At 35.0% G+C, this 25010-nt stretch overlaps 1 protein-coding gene across 2 annotated transcripts in view; it reads left to right on the top strand.

Annotated features, from left to right (window-relative positions):
• The window catches only part of Myo81F (unconventional myosin 81F), a 42600-nt gene extending 17640 nt beyond the window's left edge, over positions 1–24960 (top strand). Inside the window, exons 4-16 of one of the 2 annotated variants that reach the window (XM_011066267.2) lie at positions 9124–9376; positions 11275–11609; positions 11682–12164; positions 12746–13649; positions 14013–14265; positions 14426–14461; positions 15188–16235; positions 16511–17100; positions 17162–17351; positions 17613–19056; positions 19304–19575; positions 20291–20740; positions 21206–24960. In XM_011066267.2, coding sequence (XP_011064569.2) covers positions 9124–9376; positions 11275–11609; positions 11682–12164; positions 12746–13649; positions 14013–14265; positions 14426–14461; positions 15188–16235; positions 16511–17100; positions 17162–17351; positions 17613–19056; positions 19304–19575; positions 20291–20740; positions 21206–21451 — 6504 coding nt within the window. In that variant the 3' untranslated portion in view covers positions 21452–24960. The remainder of the gene's footprint in view (positions 1–9123; positions 9377–11274; positions 11610–11681; positions 12165–12745; positions 13650–14012; positions 14266–14425; positions 14462–15187; positions 16236–16510; positions 17101–17161; positions 17352–17612; positions 19057–19303; positions 19576–20290; positions 20741–21205) is intronic. The other variant, XM_011066268.2, reaches the window with a different exon arrangement.
• Positions 24961–25010: the final 50 nt, after the last annotated feature.

Raw genomic sequence — 25010 nt, 5'->3', positions numbered from 1 at the left:
AATAAAATAATTATAATTACTTATTTAATTAAGATTATCTATTCAGATATCGTTAGAATTTAGTAAGTTAAATATTACATAAATACAAAAATTAGAATATAAAATATTACGCAAAATTCTTCGGAAGAAAAATTAAAGATAGAACTTAGATATCGATGTGACGTAGATACGATACTTCTTGCATTTTTAGAGATTATTTACTTGAGATGTACTTTGATATGGAACGGAGAAGGAACATTTCCATTCAAGTAAGGTATACAAATCCGATACAATGAATGAGCATTATCGACACGAAGTGATCGATAGAGTGGGCTCGATAGATCGTTTGTGCGTACAGAATACGCCGTGCTTCCTGCGGCTGACAAAAACCGGAAACACCAGCAAGGAATAATAAATATCAGACATAATGCGTGATGTCGCCGCTCTGTGATGCAAGGTGAAAAAAGAGCCGCGAAATGCTACACACGTCGATTTTCTGGGTGGAGATGAAAGATTAATAGCAAATTCGATGGGAGATATAAATGCACTGATGCACATTAAACCGTAATACACAAACGTAAAAATGCTTATTCAATATAAATATTTATTAAACCACAAAATTCTCAATACATTTTATTGTGTCTATAATAATTATTGTTAAAATTTTATTGTGTTCGTTTTGTATATATAGAGCGTTTTATCATTCAAGATGTTAGTATTTTAAAAAGCTGTGATTTCTAAAGATTGTGAGTTCGAAACTTATACAATTTTATTGTAATTATATTAAATAATAAATTTTAAATCTTACTTATCTTGATTTAAAAAATTATTCCTCGTTCATTGGCTTTCTATTTTTGCTTATTATTCTTACATATTATGAACTAAGTAATTATATATTTTATATATTTAATTATTAACATTTCATTTTTACACTGAGATTAAATTAGTATTCAATGACTTTAATATGCACCAGTGCGCCAATCAAAGTAGTGTCCAATCAAATTTGCTATAAAAATGCTGTCTCGGATCTTTCGACATCTCGTTGAACGCATTTCTTACACGCAGCTGCTCTTGCTACAACGCGCATTGCGAAAATGAGAAGTAACTGTCCGTTTAGCAATCTCAAATGCATGATAATATGACGTTAGCAAACAGTTAGAAATTACGCAACATTCAATGAAATTTTCACTTCATTACCTTGTCGGTACTTTGTGATAAAGATACTAATTACATTTAGGTCATTCAACTACATTTGCAAATATTAAACAGAGAAAAAAGTAGACACAATATGTGGCGTTAAATTTAGTGGAGAATTTGAAAGGATAAAACGTGACTTGTCATAATTTTTCACAATGTATGAACTCGAACAAAATTCTTGAAAAGGAAAGATAATAGAACCAATTGTATATTTGCAAAAATAAAATTTCCATTTCAAGGATTACTACAAAGATTTTTCAAATGTCATCATTTATTATAGCATATATTTTCTAATTAAATTTCTAATTAAATTTTCTAAAGTTTTTTCTTTTGAAAAATTCTCTTAAAATCATATCAAAATGGATTCCATCTAAAATTAATTGAAGAACATAATAATTTGAGACTTAGGTCGCCAAATTTTTATAGAAACATTCGTTTTTCAATTATTCGTAGCTCAAAAATTACAACTTCGATATTCTCAATGAAAATTTGATATTTTCATGGAAAAATTGATTTTAAATTGACAGGCTTGTAAGAAATAATACATAAGAAGGAAGTATACATATATTGTTAGCTGAGTTTATGAGTTTCTTTCCCATCGAACTCTAATCGACGATGAATTTCCTCGTCGCATGTATACGTGCAATTTGCATACTCGTGCAAAATTATCATGTTTGTGGCGGACGAGTTTTTCTGAGAATGGTTTCACAAATCCGCAAAATGCGCGGCAGGACGCTTTTATCGTATTGACCCTCGGTTTGAAAACAGGAAACGGAAGCCGCAACGTGCTTATAATGCCTCGAGATAACTCGCGAAACGACGAACGTAATTCTTCTTCAACGGTTTTTCTAGGTCACGCTGATGGAACGAAACTCGAGCGATAGCACACTCGACTTAGTTCTTGATAAGACGATAATGTAATTAACAATTACATTAATTGGGATGTTCATATACACAGATTTGATTCATTTGTGCAGAAATGTGTTGCGAGACCTTTATCGACGAGCTCTTGCTGACATTTGCGATCGAGGGTGAACGAGATAAATTTCTGTTCGTTCACCATTTATCGGGTGAAACGCTAAGTGCATATACCCGATAATATAGAGTAGTGCAGTTTCCTTTTCCCGTCACCGGTGCAGCTATTTTCGGGTGCACGTGGTGCGCGACGGCTTTGCTCCCTTGCATGTCGCAGACTCATCGTCAATAGTTACATGTCTCGAATATGTCTTCGGGACGAATTATTTCTGGGTACCGAATAGCAATTCCGAGCAGATTCAGAATGGAGAGAGGAAAAGAATTTATTGTTGCAGAGACAATAAAAATTTAACGGTAAATTGAAAATTTAAAAAATTCAGAGCTTACTATTTGAAAAAACTTTGGTAAATGTGAAATTTCTCGGGAAATTTCATCGGAATTTTCAGTTCATTTTTATCAAAACTATTCTTTCGGCAGCTTTGTTTTTAGTTTGTCAAAGTGGTGTATAAATTTCATTTAACTTTTAAATTTTTTTTTAACTTTAGATAAATTTTTAAAAGTTTTACTTTGATATTTAAAACGTATTGATTCTTTTTATGCTCATGGATTTTGTTGTATTAAACTTAACAGTCAAAAAACTTTATACATTTCTGTAAAGTTGAAACATAATGCTCCAACTATTTTTAATAAGAAAACAGCAAAACTGTTAAAAATTAGAAAAAAAAAAGTTTGATATTATCATTTCATATTACTATATTAATGTTCACATTATATTATTGTTGACTTGTTATTACTATACTGTGTACTTAGGCGAAGACTAGTTTTTTGCAAATAGTTTTGATACTTCTTTTCAACGAAACGAGAAGAAATCCCTATAGATTCCGCCACATGAAAGGTTTTATATTAAGCTAACAAATGATAGAGGCCTCTTCAAATTTTTGCAAGAATTCTTCAAATATTATTCTGTGCAGCCGCGCGTTTATACGACACGGAAAGCGTCGAGCGGCGGTGCATGCGACCGTAAATTGAATTGGACGGTGAGAATTGCCGGAGTTAGAGTGCAGCGATAAAATTTACTTTGTCTCGTGTTTGGGAACGAGCTGGCTCTCTAAAGGCTTATACATTTTATTGCATTTCCTGCTCGTCCCTCTACAATGTACGCAACCTTTGAGCAGGGGATTTTTTAATAAGAGGGGGTACCGTATATTCTCGCGTTCAGAAAAGTTTTCGAGCCTCCCTCAAACTAACAAGTTGCAATAAAATTTGGAAGACGTCGACGGTGTGTTTATTACCACATTTTTAGCAATTTTTTTTAGTGTCCAAATTACTTTTTGGAAACACAATAATTTGGAAACTATTATTGCGTATGGCGCAATCCGTGCGCGAACCAATTTGTACGAAACAAAAAAAAAACTGATTGTTGAAGTAAATTCACGTGACTGCGGTACGTTAACCTCGTGCACACACTTGTGCAAAATTTGCGTGCTACGGTATCATGCGTGATTTGCGAAGGTCAGCTGGGGTACCGCCGACCGAGGACTCCTGCCGGGACTAGAAGGAAGAGGGTGGCACGCAGTGGTGGTGCACGCCCCGCGTTATTGATCGCGCCGAAGCATGCGGATCGGATTCGGGACTCGGCGCGGTCGCCTCGGGAGCCGCCAATTCCGCACATTTCTACCGGATACTCTTGCTGGATCCTCGCCAGACCGATCACGATGATCCACGTGCGAATCGCGATTGAATTACCAACGAGTAGCAACATACGGGCAACTACAGCTACATTCGCGTTATCCAAATTCGTGATAAATCTGATCTCTATTTCGAGACAATACATTTTCCAGACTAGTTACGTGAAAAGCCTTTCTTAAAATTATCGACAAAGAAAATTAATGTAAAAATATGTTGTAATTATTAATCATTATACATATAATTAATTATTAAATATAATAAATTATGAAATAACGATGTTATGTATCATTTATTTGCTATAATAACGACACAATTAAAATAAAAAAACAAAAGTTTTTCAAAAAATAAGTTTAATATATTAAATTATTAAAATTTTGTAATATTTAAAATATAATTTTGATGTAATAACTGATTATAAAGAAATAAAAGGATGTTTTATATCTTTTTATCTTTATGTTTTCGTTCTATTTTGCAAGCAACTAAAATAATAATAATTTTTGACTTGTGTTGCAGCAAATGAATGACATATAGTGTTTTAAAATGTTAAACATGTATTAGATTATTTTGATATAGTCTTGTTGTTAAATGTTTATAAAAACGTCCGAGAGAAAAAGTTATTCTTTTTACATAAAAAGAGAAACGAAGAAATAGCAGCCTTAATTAACTAATCCAATTTTTAAATTTACTTATTAATCTGCTGCGCTTACTTTTTGTACACTTCCAAGCTAAGAATAATTCGATTTTGACACCGCACTTTTACATTCACTGACACATGTCTCTCTGAAGAGTAAATCTAATTCTGTGAAGAGTGAAATCTCACACTTTTAAAGAATTGAAAATTGAGCCACTTTTTGTTAAGACTGACTTAATTTTCACTCTTTAGAAGGAGCTTTCCAAAGAATTTATAGAGTAGCGATGTATAATATCGTTTTGTTGATCGATAAGTAAGCAAATATACTCGGATTGTGGAGGTAAATGATTGTTACTTTCACAGTAAACCCACAATCAAGTCGTTCAAATATTTGCTGGTATTAATGGCTGGGAAGTACAAAAGACTTGTGTGAAACTTTTATCGGTTCTTAAATCAATTATTTTACTATTGGAATACGATTATGCGAAGTATTATTTATTTACTAGATAATAACCATTCCATACAAATACATCTTTTCCTTTTTTTTTATCAAAATTGAAAATTATATGCGATATTTTATTCTTCGCGCTGTATATAAAATAGTAATAAACGCCAGGGAAAATTTTGACAATTTTTTTATGAGATTGTTTAATACATCGAATAACCATAATTCGATTTGAATCAATCGATTGGATGTTCCGAATATCACGGTGATGGTTTAATAACCAATCAGCACTTGCGGTAATCGAGAAGGTTAACATCACAAATAGGTCGATTCGTTTCCGATCTCCAGACTCGGATCTCGGAATATCCATTTATTGCAAACATTTCTTCGTAAAGGGAGATCACAAATAGTCCCTCCTCCGACTCTATACCGGGATAAACGGAAATTGACGTTAATCAATCGTCCATGTATTTCGTCGCGAGTTTAACGCTCACCGTAGCACCATTTGTGTAACGAAAGCGGGATGAAAAATCATCGTATGAGTTTCTATCGAAACACGATGACACGTGTTCAATTCCCTCACAGACGATACTGATCGATGGACGTGACCCACTAACGAAATGGAACGAGGAATCGACATCCCTTTGCAACACCACCGGTGTTGACGATGCCGTGTAACAGCGGGAAGCTTAAATTAATTGAAAAAAAAAAGCTGATTTTAGCAGTGGAAGTTGGCTGTGAATTACTTTTGAGATAAAAATTGATATTTTTATCCAAGATATTTAACAGATGCAATTAATCATGAATGAGATGACTTAATTTATTTGATCTTATTACTTTAGGCTATTTAATTTCATCTAAATGGTAATGCAAATGACTTACAATTTTAAATATAGAACTGTAGATATAGTTACGAATTACTATTTAAAAAATTACTTTGTTATAATATTACTTCATTATTTATTATAGCATTGCTATTATAGCATTGTCATAGGGACAGGAAAAATTAGTTATAAATGACAAAATTGTAATTATAAATATTCTGTATTCAATTCCAAAATCTAATTACGGATATATGTACATATATTATCTTAGTGCGTTTAAATTATGAACAAATAACGATAATTAGTACAGCTGATAAACACGAAAATTTAAAGTAAATAAAAGCAGGTATTTTGATCTAAAAATACAAATTATCTGTGATACATTCTAAATAAATATTGGACGTAAAAATGACATCTATCGTAAATTTACAAATTATTAAAATTATTTATTTAGATGTTTAAATAACATCTAAACTCTGAAACTTTAGAAGCCAATTATAAAGTTCAAAACTTTTAACATTAAGCAGCTTAGAGAACTATGAAGATACGATGTTGAATAGCACAGTATTATATAATGCGACATGTATTTATATATAGATGTCGACTTTTTTCAAAAAGAAGCAACGAGAAGTGTCGAAAACTTCCGGAGCGTTGCTTGGAAGGCGTCTTTTCACACTTATTTTTATATCCCAACTTGTTTTCTTAAGGCTTTCCGACTACGCTTGGTTTATCTCGGGCAACCTATGCTCTACAAATGTACCTTGAGATAATTTCTTTTCAAAATAACTTTTTAAGGTTACATTAAAGCGTCTTAAATCATTCTGTAGCAATATTAATATTCAGAACGTCAATTTATTAAAATTATTGATCTACCATATAAATATGTTAACAGTACAAATTAATCTTAGCTTTTGAGTTATAACATAATTACATCGATTTGATTAATTTTTTTACATAAAGTATTAGACAAGGAAAAGAATTCTAAAATTAGTTCTTTAAAGATATATTTGAATTGGATTTGAATGTTTGTAATTGTGCATTTGTTAAGATAACAATTTATGTGATATATTTGTTTTTTTCCGGAATTAGATATTACTTAGATGCTAATCTAGTCTTGATTTTAACAGACGTTTGTCAGGAAAAATACAGAGTGTCTCACGTTAATCTAATAATACTTTCACTTTTAAAAGTACATAAAATAAAAAAGTAAGTACAATAAAATTAAATCCTTTTAGAAGATTTAATTAAGAATAATTTAATTAAGGATTTACAGTGTACTTTTAGTGTATGTTTGTTTTTTTTTTGTCGTGTGAAGATGGTAGATCTTAATAAAGGTCTTAATAAAGGTCTTCATAATGTTAACAGCTCTCAAGATTGATTTTTTGTGCAGAAATAAAGTTAAAGAGCTGGAGAAATTGCCGTAGTTATATAATAAAAATTATAATATTATTCTATGAAGCTAGAAATAATTTATTAAGTCGCGTCTTCGCTGATTTTTACGAGTCGATTTGTATTAAAAATAGTCATTCTGTCATCGAGTGGTTTGGTAGGTCATTTTGTCACGGCACTATGTATTTTCCTGTTATCACACGGCGGCAATTCCAGCCGAGTGCATTTCATCCATTTGTAACGGGCGTCGAGGCGCATTCTCGCTGTTTGATGCTCGGCGGCGCGAGCGGCCCGACGCGAAACTGGGTTGCACTACTTCGGCTACGAGAGACGAACGGCCGAGAGCGACAACCCAGGCGGAGAGCGGCGTTTTGCAGAGCTTGTATGCTTGTGTATATACCCGCGTCCCGAGGGAGAAGGCTGAACGAAGAGGGCCACGGTGGAACTCGGTCATCGTCGGCGGTGCACGCGCTTATCGGGTGTCGTCGCTGATTAATCGGGTTACCGGGGTTGATGCGCTACATTCGTGCTCACATTTTCAAACCTCCGGCCGGATTAGCCATGATTATCGCGACGTTATCGCGCACGAAGGTTTTGCTATATTCTCTTCACTCATGCTAAAGGCAACTTATGAAAAAAATTCCTGGCGCACCCTTTTACATTTTATCACATCTAATCATCACTGTAATATAAATAGTGTCTCTATAACAAGGCCATGAGCAATTTTGTCAAAATTCTATGAGAGAGAAAGATACACATAATTTCTCCCTGTAATATACTCTCATTTTAAACGCTAACTGTTTCACTTTATAGCCAATATTTATAGTCGGATCTTATATTTAAGATTGTATTAAAATATCATAAGCCAATCACAGAGCAATATTAGCATCTTAAGATACATTACTTAAGATCTTAAAATAAGAACTGTCTATAAATATCGTATTGATCTATAAATATTGGACTATGAATAATTTCAATTAAGATTATAGAGTGAAACACACAAGTATAAGTTTGAATGAGATAATGTATACACAGGAAGAAATTACATTGAATTGAAATAATTAAATCGACGTCTAATCGATTCGACATCGATTTCATTATCATTTCTCACCGAGTATATGCTTTTCCCTTTCGTAAAGAAGTACCTTTTGACAAAAAGTTCGCTTGTGATCGAACTGTGAGGTACAAGGTTTTTAGGTAAGCAATGCGATGTAAAAACATTGAACAGAATATTAAAAAAGCTACACGATTTGCGGATTATCTCCATGTCTTAATTCACGTCATTAAATGTCAACGTTTTGTGAAGTGTCGGATTACTTTTCGCCCTAATGAAAGTAATTGCAATGTTTACGAAAAATGACGTTTATTTTGAAAAAGATATTCTTTAAAACGAAACAATAGGTCTGTTTTTTATTGCTGCACTTGGAACCGGTACAATAAGTTTGAAGTGAAACAAACGTATATGTGTTTCATTTCAACTTATTGCACTGTGTGTGCCAGTTTAGAAAGTGCAGCAATAAAACACATACTTGTGTTTAAAAATAAATATAAAAGAATTCTTTCTCAAGCAAAGAATATACATATGTAAATGTTAACATTTTATAGTTACAAAAGATTGTATCTTATATTTTTTAGGAAGAATGAACATTTTATGTAACATAAAATATCTTGCTGTATGAAATTATTCTGTATTTCGCCAAAAATATAAAGACTTTACAAACTTCTAATGTGAGAATTAACTCAACGCTTTGCTGACTTTCTTTGAAACATCCGTCAGCCTTTTATCTGCGTTCGTGAGTTCTTCATAAAGCTCTCTCCATTTTAGTACAATAGACCAAGTTCACTTTTCGTTTTTGGGGCAAGAATGCTGTTCGCGAATCGAAGCTTTTAAGACCATCCATTCTCACGAGGTTGTAGCAAAGAGGAGCGGCGGCACCTCGTTAACGACCGGAACTCGTTTCACCGAAAAGGGCGTCTTCCTCGTCTTTTCGCAGGAGTACGTGAATCGATACCACGGCCAGAAGATGGGCGCCTTGGAGCCACACGTGTTCGCCCTGGCGGAGGCGGCATACAAATCCTTACAGGACACCGTGAGCAACCAGTCCTGTGTGATATCGGGAGAGAGCGGTGCTGGCAAGACCGAGACTACCAAGTTCATCCTACAGTATCTATGCTCGGTTACTAGCAACGTCGATACGTGGGTGGAACAGCAAATTCTAGAGGCCAACACCATTCTCGAGGCATTTGGTAATTATCCGTTAATTACATCCAGGTTCCAAATCGCGCTTGCAATTTTGTGATTATATATTTTCCGGATATCTCTCTCCCATTCTCTATACACTAATTTGTCAGAAAATATTTGCTAATTGAAATGTTCTGCTTTGGCTCAAATCATTGGAATGAATTTTGCCGTTTAATCAGATTAAATTAATCTAATAGCAATTCCAATAATGAAATATTTCCTCAATCGCTATAACAAAACTTGAATGACATGATTAGACTTATAAAGTAGTTTATAATCCTAGTCTGTTCGAGTTTAACTCAAAATATAATTAACTTTTTTACTAATTTTATTTAAAAACTATTTTCTTTGGTATTTGATAACTTCATTTATTGTAAGATCTTTTGTGAAACTTGTTTATTTCTTAATTTGTAAAGCTTGTTGATCATATTGATCTATATGATCGTAAATTTTTTTGAAGAAAATGTCCGGGTCTACTAAACTCACGAATAGTGATTATGATTAAATATACGTTAATCTTAAACTGAGATTATAAATATCTGATGCTGAAAATATGTTGTATCATAAAATTGGAGATTTTTTAAATTTATTTTTTAAATTGGATAATTGTGTCCGTCATCGATATTTCTGATAAAATTGATCTCAAGGTCGAAGAGTCCATGTATAAGTCGCAACCCGCGAAAATACGTCAGAATTTAAGATTCGGTATAGAACTGTTAGATGTCAGAAAAGGAACAATGGGCTAAAAATGAATTGAGTATCGCTAGGAACAACTTACCTTCTTCAGAATTGGATTACGGTAATAGACTGTTAAAGAATCGGCCGTTTCAACCGAAGCGAAGATAAACGGAGACGATAAAGTGGATCCTAATCGTGCGTTCAGAAGTAAACAAGTGCGATTCATTAATCGTAATCTAGGTGCGAACAACTCAGGTGTTAAATGCAGTGATGAAGGGAAATGAAGTGGGTCACGAGACAAAAAGATTTTATGAATAAAACACATTAGACAGCGTCGTTCATTCACCTGCATGAGAGAGAGATAATAATTTCTTTTTTAAATCTAGCTTATCTCATTTATCTTCGTCACAGAGTTTTATCTATGTTTCGCATTTAAATAATCTTGGGAAGATTTGGCTCCTCCTATTCTGCATATATCTCTCTCGGAATATTTGTAAATATATTTCCTCTTAAAAATGCATTATAAAAGAATTTAAAAAATTATCTTTAACGCAGTAATATTGTAAAACTTTTAAACTCTTCTTAACCTTAGAATGCTATCGATATGTAAATTTTATGTAGTGAACGAAATTATTGAACGTTAATTTATGCCTTCAGTGATCATTAGGAAATTCAATTCAATCATACTGAAAGCTAAAACGAGAGAAAACGAGCTTTAAAAAATTCTATCCGTTTTATATTGTTTTGTACTCTTTGATGATCTGTATAATTATAACAGAAAACGGTGATTTCAATTTTTAAAAATAGTTTTGTTTTATATTATTTTATTATGTATTATATATTTTTTATTTAAATGTTATGAGTAGATATACATCAATTGGACTACACACTCTATATTATTTTAAGATTTTGATAGCGTGCTTATTCTTTTTTTCTCTTTTAAGTCAATATTTAGATTATTTGTGTTTATAAAGATCTCGATTATAAATATTTTGTGATTAAAAGTGAGAAATGTATAAAAAACTTATGTTACTTTATTTAAGAGTGACCTATTTTCTAATTTCTTATACAATTTACGTGTCGATAATAATACTGTTTTTCAATCATTTAATATTGATAGCGTTTTAGAGTTGGTAATAACAAATTTAGTTTTTGAATTTTTCTCAATATTCAAATTAAAACGATGAAGTTTAACGAGAGAAATTTTATTCTCTTCTTAAAACAGGCAACGCGAAAACTGTACGGAACGACAACAGTTCGCGCTTTGGCAAGTTTATGCAGGTGTGTTTCGACAACAAGTGGATGATCAAGGGATGTATCATCCAAGACTATCTGCTGGAGCAGAGTCGTATCACCTTTCAGAGCCCCGGAGAGCGCAATTATCACGTGTTCTATCAGCTGGTCGAGGCCGGCACGAGGGACAAAGAATTTGCGGAGCAATATAAATTAAGGCCAGCCAGCCACTACAAATATCTCAATCAGTCCGGCTGCGTGAAGATCGACGGAATTTCCGACTCTAAGAAACTCGATTCTCTCAGGCTCGCCTTTAATGTGCTCCAGGTATTTCTCTGCCGAGGAAGAGAATTTTGCACTCCTATTATTGTCAAATAATTATTATCCGTCTTCGTGCAGATCGCGCCGGAAATGTGTGAAGGCATCTTCCGAGTTCTATCGGCCATCCTGTGGCTCGGAAACTTGAGCTTCGAGGACGTCGATGGCGAGAGATGCGAGTTATCGAAGGAGGACGGGAATATAGTCGACACGGTTGCGCCGCTGTTAGGTCTTCAGGTGGAGGATCTCACCAAGGTGGTGCTGATACGACAGATAAACGTTCGCGGTAATATCACGGAGATTCCACTGAAGGTGCAAGAGGCCAGGGAGAATAGGCACGCGATGGCAAAGGCACTCTACTCTCGCACTTTTGCTTGGCTTATCAACCACATCAACAACTGCACGAACCCAGGTCAGGATATCTCGCGGTTCCTCGGGGTTCTCGATATCTTCGGATTCGAGAATTTTACACTGAACAGCTTTGAGCAACTCTGCATCAACTACACGAACGAGAAGCTGCACAAGTTTTTCAATCACTACGTCTTTGCGTTGGAGCAGGAACTCGTAAGTTTATTCCAGTGCTCAGAATTTTTATATGACCAAACAATTCATACGAGAAGCTGCACAAGTTTTTAAAATCTTAAATTATCAGAGCTTAAACGCACAATATATTGTACAATTATTTTGTATAATACTGTTTGTTGATATCTCTTTTAAGCAAAAAAACAAAGTCTAGAGACTCAATGTAACCTTCAGATGATCAATAATATTGTCTAATATTAAATATTTTATATTACTATTGATCATCTATTTAAGAGACGCTTAAAAGTCTCGAACATCTCGAATTATTCAATTTGTTACATCTAATTTTAGATAAAATGAGACAAATAAAAGTGGCTTTTTTCATTCAAACTTTCTTTAATATTCTAATTTGAATAATTTAAGAGAGAATGATTTAAGAGAGAATGATTTAAGAGAGAATGATTTAATGCTCGAATATTTTTATTTTAAGTTTTCTAAATTAAGTTTATTTTAATTTGAGCTTTAAAACTTTATTTTATCCCTCACTTTCGTACATTTTTTGTTTTGTTGCCAAAAAGTTAATTCATCATAAATAAATATACAAATATCAAATATGTGTTTAGTATCACCAAGAAGAGATCCAATACTCTCACATCACTTTCACTGACAACACCATGTGCCTGGAGCTAATTGAGAAGCCTCCGCGATGTGTTCTTAAGTTACTCACCGAGCAGTGCCATATGCCGAAAGGCTCGGATCTAGCTTATCTGACAAACCTGCACGCTGAATTTGAGAACCATCCGTGCTACGTGAAGGGAGACGATCGACGGAAATGGGAGAAGGAATTTGGGGTCAAGCATTATGCCGGGTGTGTGACATATACTGTCGAAGGTTTCGTCGACAAGAATCGGGACGTACAGCAGGATGTATTCTTCGATTTCATGTCCAGAAGTACAAATGAGTTTGTACAGGAGATCAGCGTTTATCAGGATCTATTGGGATGTACCGTCGCGCGTGCAACCGGGGGCACAACTACTACGATGTCGCGAGGAACGTCCAAGGGCAAACCGACTCTCTGCGACTCATTCCGGCATCAGTTGCAGGCCCTAGTAGATGTTTTACAGGGAACGACGCCGTGGTACGCGCGCTGTATCAAACCGAACATGGAGAAAATGGCCAATCATTACGATGAGAAGCTCGTTATGGACCAACTCAAATATCTTGGAATGCTCGATATCATACGCATACGCAAGGAGGGCTTCCCAATACACATGTCGTTCCACGATTTCGTTGCGAGATATCGTTGTCTGGATAAAAGCCGATCCTCACTTTCCTCTAACGAGAAGGAGGCAGTTAGATGTCTGATTAGTAAACAAGATATACCGCAAACTGAATGGCAAATTGGCCGGACAAAGGTGTTTTTGCGGAGCTACGTGCACGAGCCTCTGGAAGATTCCAGAAATCAGGTAATAACGAGGAACGCCATTGTGATACAGAAGATTTGGCGAGGATACATTAAACGACGAGGTATGATCTGCTTTTCTATCTTTATATGTTTCCTAACTCACGCTATAATTTAAAATATCTGTTGTTTTCAACAATATGATATAAAATATGAAAGGGAAAAATTGTTTGTTTTGAAAAAACCAATATTATAATAAGCAAAAAATTTTCTGAAGGTCATATTTTTCAAATTTCAAGATATAAATATAATACAATTTCCAAACAAATAAAAAATTATTCTTATTCCGAGTAAATTAGAAAGAGAAATGCGACATTCAATTTTAACTTTGAAGAAATTATATTATACTTTAATTTATTTGGAATAATTAATATATTTTCATTTGGAAATCATATTATACTTAATAATGTTATTCTCTGTTCCAATAGAGTATAAACGTACAAGGGAGGCGACACTGAAGATGCAGCATGCGTATCGCGGTTGGAAGTTACGAATAATGTTCATCAGGAAACGCAGGGCAGCTATAGTGATCCAGAGTCATTTGCGAGGTGTCTTTGCGAGGGAAGTAGCCGCAGCTCTACGAGAAATGCGACGAGTCGATGAGGAGATGAGAAAGAGAGAACGGTTGGAGGAGGAACGAAGGATGATGGAGGATAAGAAGGCGTTGGAAGAGAGCCAAAGGTATGGGAGATCAACTTTGTTTGAATTTCTTAATTCCCATGAACCTTGCTTGCAACGATGGTAATTCTCGTGTAAGATAACTGATAACAATGGAACCGATTAATTATGCGTGCCGATCAATTGTATGCATTAATCGTTTCCGTTTGTGTTCCTTTTATAGCGCGCAGTACGATGGTATTGCCGAGATGGAATCTGGGTAAGTCCGACGATGGAAAAGATCGTGTGTATATGACGGCATGCATTCGTTGCATGCTAAATATTGCGTGTACCTTAAACGCGAGTCTTATCGCTTCTTCGTTTGATATACGCATGGTTTTATATTAAAGACCGATTATGAAATTAAACGCTACATGATAGAAAATCACACATTTATAATTGAGAAGAACGGCGTAAAGCACGCGATTTTAAGATATAAATATTACAATGATATAAATTTAAATAAAATATTATAATCTTTGAACAGAGATTTTTAAAGAAAAATTATCGTAGTTATAGCATATAAATATTATAGGTTAGCTGTATGTAGCTAAAATTTATTCATGATTTTTGTATCTCTTAGCGATTCAATTGAATGCACTAATGCATATTAAAATTGTTGTACACTAATTTAATCTCAGTGTAAAAATAAAATGTAAATATTTCGAATTATAGAGCACATATTTTACTTAACATTAAAATGTATCAAGGATTTTACGCTTTAACGCGTTTTTATATTTATATTAAACATATCTTTGTGTATAACAATGTCCAACCGAATTTGCTATCTGATTTTTTCAAGGCATATTTTATAATTTACTGCGTCAAATACCTCGTTGTGATCATCGTTACACGAAATTTATTTTGCTCGTAACACTAGCATCTGTACTTCTGGAAAAAAATATCAATCGATAACGACAATACAATTTTCTTTTTAATTTTGCAGGAAAGTGCAAGAAGAAATCGACGCGTTGTCACAGATGGCCGAGCAAATGAACTCGAAAATAGCTGTCACGGATTTGCAATCGGTAGATCTTGACAATCTGTTTTCTTTCCTATCTGATGTACAATCAACTAAAAGTAATCAGATTATCGAGGAAATCGGGGAACAGATGGATGAATTGGTAGAGGACCTTGACGTAGAATTAGAAAATGTTATTCAACAAGAGATGGAATTGAATGCCAAGGCCGAGTCGAAGATCGCTTCTCCCATGAATGGACAGGAAGTACAGTCTCCGCAGCAACAGCGAATGCCGTGCTCGAATAATTTGAGTAGCGGCAAACTTGGTCAACCAAGTCTTCCGGAACCCACGGAACCACCACCGCCACCACCACCTCCGGCGCCGCCTTTAACTGTGAATGGCGAGTCATCAGATGATAATGGCGAGCCAATTTACGAGTCAGTGTTGCCGCGAGAAGCGAATGATTCTGGCAGTCCAATTCATAACGGCGGCAGTCCGAGCCAGATAATGAACGGTGAGACTTGCGGATCGCCACCACCGCCTCCACCCAGTGGTAAGATAACCAAAGAAATCGTCGCTAGTCCACCATCCAGACCAGAATCCAGGAGTTCCGGCCATCATCCGGCTCACCATCATCATCATCATCATCAGACGATACCCCAGGTGCAACAGAACGGCCACGATCAGCTGCAGTCACAATCGCAGACGGTGCAGCAAGTGCCTGTGGAACGTGAGCAGCGGCGCAAGACTCGCGTAGAGCGGAAACTGCAAGAGCTTGAGGACAAGAAGGAGCAGGAGAACGAGGTGACCTACCACGATATTGTAGAGTTTGCGCAGAATTATTTTAACAGCCATGAACGTTCGCCGGAGGGTACCATAATGGCTACGTTAACGAGGAAGTCACGCGGGAAAAGTATCGAATTCATTCCGAAGTACGAGATGGTTACATACTACAAAGGATCGAGTATCCCGAACTCGCATATTCATATGTATGATCCCGACAACGTGAATGTTGCGTGTTCCGTGTTCAGGGTACGCCTGCATTAATTATAACACTTGCAGAAAACTCAAAGAAAAGAATAATTATTTCTTGTAACTTTTAAGTAAATTTTTAAGTAAATTCATCAATAATTTGAAGGCAATGATCTGCAGCAATCTGACCGTAAAGTTAGAACATCTTCGAGACTGGAATTGCATTAAAATTATTAAAAAATTGTAAAAAATTCTTTTCTTTCCGTTTAAAGTTTTTTTTGTTGTGTTGTAAATGTTATAATTAAGATATATAATTATGTTATTCTTTTTCTTAGGATTTGTGTAAGTATATTCGCGGTGAAATGAAGTTGGATCAAGAGATAGTCACGATTCAGAGTATCATCGCTTATGGGATCGAGCGAGAAGAGTTAAGAGATGAAATCTTTGTGCAATGTATGCGTCAAGCGACGAATAATCCCAACGCTGAGTGGTCGGAACGCGTGTGGCTGTTATTGTGCTTGGCGATCGTCGCCTTCCAACCGAGCAAGTTACTTTACAAGTATTTTGTCTCCTTCCTGAAAAAGAATCTTGCCCTCGAAGGCAAGCTGAGACAGTATGTGCAGTGGTGCGTAGATAATTGCAAGAATACTAAGGTATCTTGCAGACAACATCCACCATCTACGGTAGAAATCGCTGCCATGAGACGATTGGGCACCATAGTATGCAGGTTCTTTTTCTTGGATGGAAGAACGAAGGCGATCGACGTGCATCCAATTGACACAGCCGCTGATGCTGTCGCCAAATTAGGAGAAAAGTTGGGTCTTCGGTCGCTAGAAGGTTGGGCCATTTATCAAAGCAGACCGGATGGAGAGGAGCACGTGCGAGCTCACGATTACTTGTACGACGTGATTGCTGCATGGGAAATGTAAGTGTGAACGCAATTATATTCACATAGAATTATTATACAATAACATCTATAATTACAGGAAACAATGCAAATTGAATACGGCACAGTCGACGTTTTCGACACTGCGACGCGGTAACAATACTACTTTAGGCAGCGGCGACAATCGTTTTGTCTTCAAACGAAGGTTATTCCGTAATCCAAGGGAGATCTCGCAGGACCCCGTAGAAGTTAATATGCTATACGCGCAAGCGGTCTACAACGTCGTAAAGGTATGCTTCATTATAACAAATAGATTGCTTCACAATTTAAGCTTTTATTTTTAGAATAAGATGGTATAATTCTGAACGAAATAAGATTTTAATCGATTTCCGAAGTTCAAGTTTGATTTTTTTCTATTTGGTTTCTCTCAGTATCTTTTATATAATAAGAGGGTTACCAAACTTGAATTTCGAAAATTGAATTCAAATTTTATTTCATTTAGAATTGTACCATGTTTAAAATTATCTTATCCTGTATGTATTTATTTTTAGTGCGATGATTTTCCGGTGTCCGAGAAAGTGGCATTGCAATTGGCAGGATTGCAAGCACAAGTGTCCCTCGGCGATCCCAAGGATAATGATAGACTAGATTATTACAGCGAAGTGGATAGCTTCCTACCTTACAGAATCAGTCGAGCTCGTGGCGATGACGTTTGGGTGCCGATTATAGCGCAAGCACATCGGCAATATGGTGCCGGACGCAAAGAGCTCGCTGCTAAAGTTCTATATCTATCCTGCGTGATGCAGTATCCACTTTATGGCACAACGATGTTCAATGTAACTTATCGCGGATACTGGTCTTATGGCAACCAGTTGATTCTCGGCATCAACTGTGACGGTCTGATGCTAATCAAGCCGGATGATAAATTCGTTCTGTCCGAATATCGTTATCAGGATGTCGAAAGCATTATGTTAGATCCAAGCGACTCGTTCATCACGCTCTCGTTGTTGCGACATAATCCCGATAGTTCGCACAAGTGTTTCGTTTTCGAGACGCCGCAAAAAAATGAGATTGGTAGTCTGATTGTCAGTTACTGTTCAGCACTGGCGGGTTGGATCACAGAGAATGAGGTACCCACGAAGAAACTCAAGTGTATTACTAACGAAGATCGCATTCGACTCTATCACAATCTAATCAATTGTCGGCGAACTCTAGTCGACTCGGAGATTCTCAGAAAACCGCAAGATTCCGGTGGTGGTTTTCTTCGGAATACACTTAGAAGATTATCGAAGCATCGGATAGAAAAGCTCAGGCAGGAACACGGAAGTGCCGATCACGGCGAGACTTATAAGGGTTTCCCGTATGCTTACTGGGCGTTCAGCAGGCAACAGATACCGCAGAGTCTATCGAAACTACCTGATCCCGATGAACAAGTATCTCTAAATATCTTCCAGTTAATTTTGACGTACGCGGGACTTGGGCAAAATGGAGATACAGTACGTAGGGTTGAGGATGAGCACGTGAATCTTATACAAACCGTAATGGAACGTTGTATACGAAAAGAAAACTTATTGGGTGAATTATACCTCCAGTTGATCAAGCAAACCACTGATCATCCAGATCCCAATAATCGTGTCAATCTGCGACACTGGGCATTGCTTTCGCTCGCGTGTTCCGTAATCCTACCGCCTCAAAAGACAATACGCAAGTACTTAATAGCACACCTGAAACGATGCGCTAGCGATTATGTTACTGAGGAGGGTAAGTACGCGAGGTTTGCAGAAAAGTGCCTTTACAAGACTCAGGGCACTCGCAGGCGGCAGTGGCCGCCGAGTCGCGAGGAGATTATGTGCACTATCAATCGTCGGCCGATCTATGCCAGATTCCATTTTATGGACGGTCAATATCACGCTGTCGAATTTCATCCATCCGCGACCGCTAGGGACGTCATGGAGATCATAAAGACGAAGATAGGACTTGAGGAGACTGCTATGGGTATGCTCGATATCGTATTTTTATTTTTTTATATTATTTTATATCGCTATCCTAATTTATTCCTTTTCTTCCGATCTCTGAGAGATAATTTTTAGAATTACAGTATCATGTATTCTAATTAAATTCGGATATATCTTCAATTGCAAAATTTGCAAATATTACAAGTCTATATTAAATTCATTCTAATTTGTCTTAAAGTTGGATTTTATTTAATTGATTTTTATCGTTATTTTTTATTCTTTATCAGGTTATGCGATTTATGAGGTGTTGGGACCGACCGAACGATCGCTAATTCCCGAGGAGAAGATAGCTGATGTTATGTCCAAGTGGGAACGATACAGAACGTCGCAGCAGAGTCAACACCAACGCAAACATGCGCATCACCTTTTCTTATTCAAGAAACATTTGTTCTTAGATCAATACATGAATTTAGACGATCCTGTCGAAAAGGAGTTATTGTATCACCAAGTGCTACACGATTTGCGAGCCGATCGGTTTCCTATCACCGAAAAAGAAGCTGTAAGTAACTTCGTTGCAGTAACTTCTCTGCGCTTAACTTTCATATTTTCTAATAATTTAATTTTAAATAGAACTATTTTAAATTTGATTCTTTAATATAATTAAACATATAATTTAAAATTCATTAATTGTTATTTGAAATATATATCAAAATGAAGTTATAAAAAAATCAGTAAGTTACAAGATACTATTTGTTTAATTTCTTTTTTTATTTTATATTATTTCGTGAATTTAATTAGCATAGATTATATACATTATATATATATATATATATATATATATGTATATATATATAAAATAAAAAAAGAAATTAAACAAATAGTATCTTATAACTTACTGATTTTTTTATAACTTCATTTTGATATATATTTCAAATGTAACACACAATTAATTTTAAATTATATGTGTAAAGAATCAAATTTGAAATAGTTATATATATATAACTATTTCATATATATATATATATATATATATATATATATATAACTATTTCAAATTTGATTCTTTACACATATAATTTAAAATTAATTGTGTGTTACATTTGAAATATATATATATATATATATATATACACATATACATATATATATATATATATATATATATATATATATATATGAAATTGTTGAGTATTCTGTATTGCATAACTATTATGTATTTCCTTTGTGTTATTATCAGCTCAAAAAGAATTTCGCGAGACTAATATCACTTTCAGATGATGCTGTCGGCTTTACAAGCGCAGTTGGAATTGGGCGATTGTCAGGAGATCATATCGGAACCGGATTATCGAACAATATCCAGTCACTGCCTATCATCGAGACTGGTGCCGTGCCTGTGTGTGGATGGTGTGCGCCAGCACCATCAATCTCTACGTGGAATGACACCGCCGGAGGCGAAAAAGGCTTTCTTAAATCTGATCCAGTCGTGGCCGTTGCACCGCGCGACAATCTTCGACGTGATGCAATCGTTTACTTCGAATTGGCCTCGCGTCCTCTGGCTGGCTGTTGACCAGCAGGGTCTTCATCTCCTAGAACACCGTTCCAGAAACGCGTTGTGTACTTATGAATATAGCAGTATTTTAAGCTATACGCCTGCCGTTAATTGCTTGATGATTATTACTGGTACGGATAAGAAGCAGAGCAAGGTCATCCTCACTACGTCGCAGGTAATGTGATTCAAGAAGAGAAATGTCATCATTTAGTATGTTTACTCAATCTTTGGAAAAAATTTTCTAATTTTCTAGGAATTTTTATTCACGTCTTTAGCAAAGTAAAAATATTAGATAAAATAAAATAGAAATTGCTATAAACATGAAGTATCGATATTTAATTAAAAAAGAAAGTTCTTAAATAATATTTGAGTCACTATATAAACATATAGTACTTTGGTACTCGCAAAATAAAAAAACAATATTAAAGAAATAAAATCCTCGATAAAAATTTTTCGATTTTTAATACAATTGAAAATTTCTCTATGTAAAAAATAATTCCAGATTTTTTCTAAGTAAACATTATATAGATTTTTTGATGTAACAGACATATGCAGATATTATATATACGTAACTATATATATTATAGATATATCTATTTAATTCAATATTCAACTTTATATTGATTATTTTATTCTTCAGGCTCATCAAATAGCGAATCTAATCCGTGAGTATATGGAAGTGCTTCAGTCACCGCCGGAAATTCCGAGGCGAGACTCGACAATGGCTCAACAGTTGGCCGCTCAACAGCAACAGCAGCAACAACAGCAACAACAGCATCAGCAACCGCCTACGAGCCTATCAACGTCTGCGGCCGGCGGACGAAAATCTCGGCCCGCTTCAATGTTACATAGAGGTGCTCCAGTAATACAATCGCAAGCTAGTTAGAATGGCTAAGTAATCTTCTCGTTAAATTTAAAAATGAAGTTTCCTTTCAATCTGCTACTTATCGAGTTTTTATTGTTAGTCACCGCACGTTCCATTACCAAGTGCCATAAATTCAAGATTATGCACACTACGCCATGTAGCGGCCAGTGTCTATTTTATAAGAAATATGCATATATACAGTAAATTTTAATTTTCAAATCACGCTTCGTCCATATCACGATGAGGCGTTCCCTCTATGTAGCTATCTTAGCAATTTACTCCGAGATTAAAACGTAGGACATTTAATATCAGGTTGTGGCGATAAGACAATTTATATTTAAACGCGTTACACATTTAATGCTAATTGCGGCTATCTGAGCTTCAATATGATCCTCGTATATTAGATCTGAGCGACGTAGTGTTTAATAAGAGGCATCACAAAGACATGCGGAATTCAATCTTCCGTCTTGAAATTCAGACTTTTGTCTCGTTCGGAAAAGCCGCATTCTGCAATAAATGCGATATAGATAGGAATACGAATATATGGGACGAAGTCTTAAATTAATTATGCTTTTTTTCGGCCGGGCCTATCGAGGCGACGATGAATCGTCGTGTAAAGACGGCACTAGAGCTTAGAGATACTTATTTCTTCCACTATTTATTGGATTAGCTTAGACCTCGAGAGAAAAACGTCAAAGACTAGACTCAATTAGTCTCCGCGAATTTAGCAGATTTAGGGAGATGAGTGATAAATAACTGCCATTAGAGAAGTTATTAACTGCAGGGAAAGTTACCGAGGACTTTTCCATTTCTATTGCGACCGTTATCATTGTTGCCTTTTTTACGAGTGACCGCCGCCACGTTTTTTGATAAAGGATTTTTGCAGTACGGAAATATAAACATGCGAGAGCGAGAGTACGGAAATATATATACGGCGATATTTAATGTTCAAACATTTATTCCGTATACACCGTTATAATTCCGATCGACAATGTTTTATCCCTCCGGCATATCAGTTAATATCAACTGAAGAGAGTGATTAAGAAACTACGCAATTATCTACGAAGCGACCAAAAAAATGCAATCTTCCGAGCGTAAGTTAACGTTTGACTGATTGTAAGCATATTTACCTGTTAATATTTACATTAATTCCTATATACACAAAAATTTGGAACACGATACTGTGACCATTTTCGATATTATAGATTCACAATAAAGGAATCTATATCGATTATTTAATGAAGACAATTCAGGTATGAGAAGGAATGTTTTGTTGAAACGTTTGCATTTTAAGAAACTGAATTACATCTGAAAAACTTTTCGACTATCATTGTATTTCCTGAAACTTGAAGTCGTAAGGTATAATCGCCAGAGGATCATTTTTTAAAAATCGATTTGTAATAATATGTTTAACGATGTATATCTTAAAAATTATAAGACGATTATATGTCGTTAAACGAATTGCAAGTTCAATAATTAAACCTTTTTTTTAATGTGGTATTAAGTATTATATATATATTGATTCTTTTTTTATAAATGCTGACTTCGAGGTTAATTTTAATTAATTTTTAGAAAAAATAGAAAAATATCACAAAAAACGTGGAATGATATTAGCTGCATGCAGCACATAAAACTGATCAATAATAAATGGCTCGGTCATTCTTTAATATGATTGGTTCCTACACTTTAATATAATTGATTCCAACAAAGAACTAAAGACAAGAAGTAATCAAAGAAACTAAATACTGAGCGCTTACTGATCAGTTTTCTTTGCTGGACACAGCGATTGATTTTAGAATCAGTTGTTTTGAGATTATCGTAACCGATTTTACGAATGTTTAATTCACAGAATAACATACTTTTTCGCATAGCCTTAACGTACAGATCTCGAATGACAAATTGTACGACAAACGTAAACGAATCGACTGATCTTCATTCTCCATGTAATCCTCTCGATATATCGTCATTTCTTTTCTTCATATAAAGTTAATCGTTAAATTAGAAATAAAAACGGAATAAGTGAGAACGTATCCGCGTGATTGACGCGTCCGCAAGAAAAAGAAATGAAATTGCGTCCAGTCGATATACTTCAGTTAGTCTTTTCAATCCGAGAAACGAAATTCGCTCGTGTAAATATATAAGACACGTTCCATCGTAAACTGATAATAAATTCCGCGTAAGTATCTCCAGTGTTCAGTGGTCTCTTGTCAGAATGCAATCGCATATCCTGTATTAATATAGGAGGACGGCAATTTTATTAATTTTATGTTTTTTACAGATATGTACTTACGTATATATACATTTAATACATTTAATATATACATTTATTTATATGTTTCAAAAATACGAATCGATAAAAAGAAAATAATAAAATGCATTTTTAGTTTAATATTCGCGTTGGACAAGTGATAATTTATTGTGTATTTAAGTTATAATTTTATAGAATTAATTTTGAAATATATGAACTCGTGTATAATTAAAGAATTTGAAGAACTGTTGGGTTTTATAAAAAAAAAAAAAATGCAAATATTTTTGAATATTCTCAGGAACGTCGTAGAGAAGCGCTGTTTTATCGCGACAAAAGCGCGATGGAGATGATTGTTTTGTTATGTTATCGTTTCCATTGAAAGTTTGGCGGAACCTCGACGTGTGCAGAGACAGACTGTGATCCACTTTGGAAGTCTTTAGTCTTCGAGAGCCGTTTAAACCGAGTGAGACTATGTTTCATGTTATTATACGGTATACATGACGCTTGCGTGTGCGTAAGAATGTCCGGAGAACGCGAAATTTAAAAGATATCTAAGGGACGTCTGTAAACAATTTATTGCCTTACTTTTTGGTCAAACAGGCAACATAAAAGTTTTGATGAGCTTCTAAAGAACGTCTGAAAATTTAAGTTTTAAAAAAAGAAAAATTTTTAAATTTTTCATCTCTTAAACGTCTCCCTTTGGACTCTTTGTTTGAATGTCTGAGAAATTAAATCTCAAAGGACATCTCTTAACATTTCAGACATCCTTTAGATGTTTTGAATGTTTCTCGTTGTGTTTTGTATGTGGTGTTTGTATGTGTGTGTGACAGAGGGAGAGGGAAGAAAGAAGCGGAGGGGAGAGAGAGAGAGAGAGAGAGAGAGAGAGAGAGAGAGAGAGAGATTAATTATTATAAAAACGATGCACGCGTGTATGTTATTTAAATGATGGCGCCTGCCACATATGTAGCTTGAAGCGAAGTATAAGTTATTGGTTGACAATGTTATATTGATATATATGTATACATATACATATATACATACATATATGTATATGTGTATGGAAACAATGACGCTGTGTGTATATAAATATATAATTATATATAGAGGTATGAGATATTGCGAACGTTGCGCACATAAACGTTTCGAAATGGCCGCAGCGAGTGGAGAACCAACGCGTAACGTCATTGCTGTAAGTGCAAGAGATATTCGCGCCTACGTATTATATAAAAAATATACATACGTATTATATATATCAATGAATAAATAAATAAATATATATATATATTCTATTATTATTCTTTTACATCGAATAACTAAACAAATAAATAAATA

This window comes from Acromyrmex echinatior, chromosome 16, assembly GCF_024713525.1.
Source record: "Acromyrmex echinatior isolate Ae372 chromosome 16, ASM2471352v2, whole genome shotgun sequence".
NCBI lineage: Eukaryota > Metazoa > Arthropoda > Insecta > Hymenoptera > Formicidae > Acromyrmex > Acromyrmex echinatior.
Note: the sequence above shows the minus strand (reverse complement) of the source record. Positions and strands in the feature narration are given on the sequence as shown.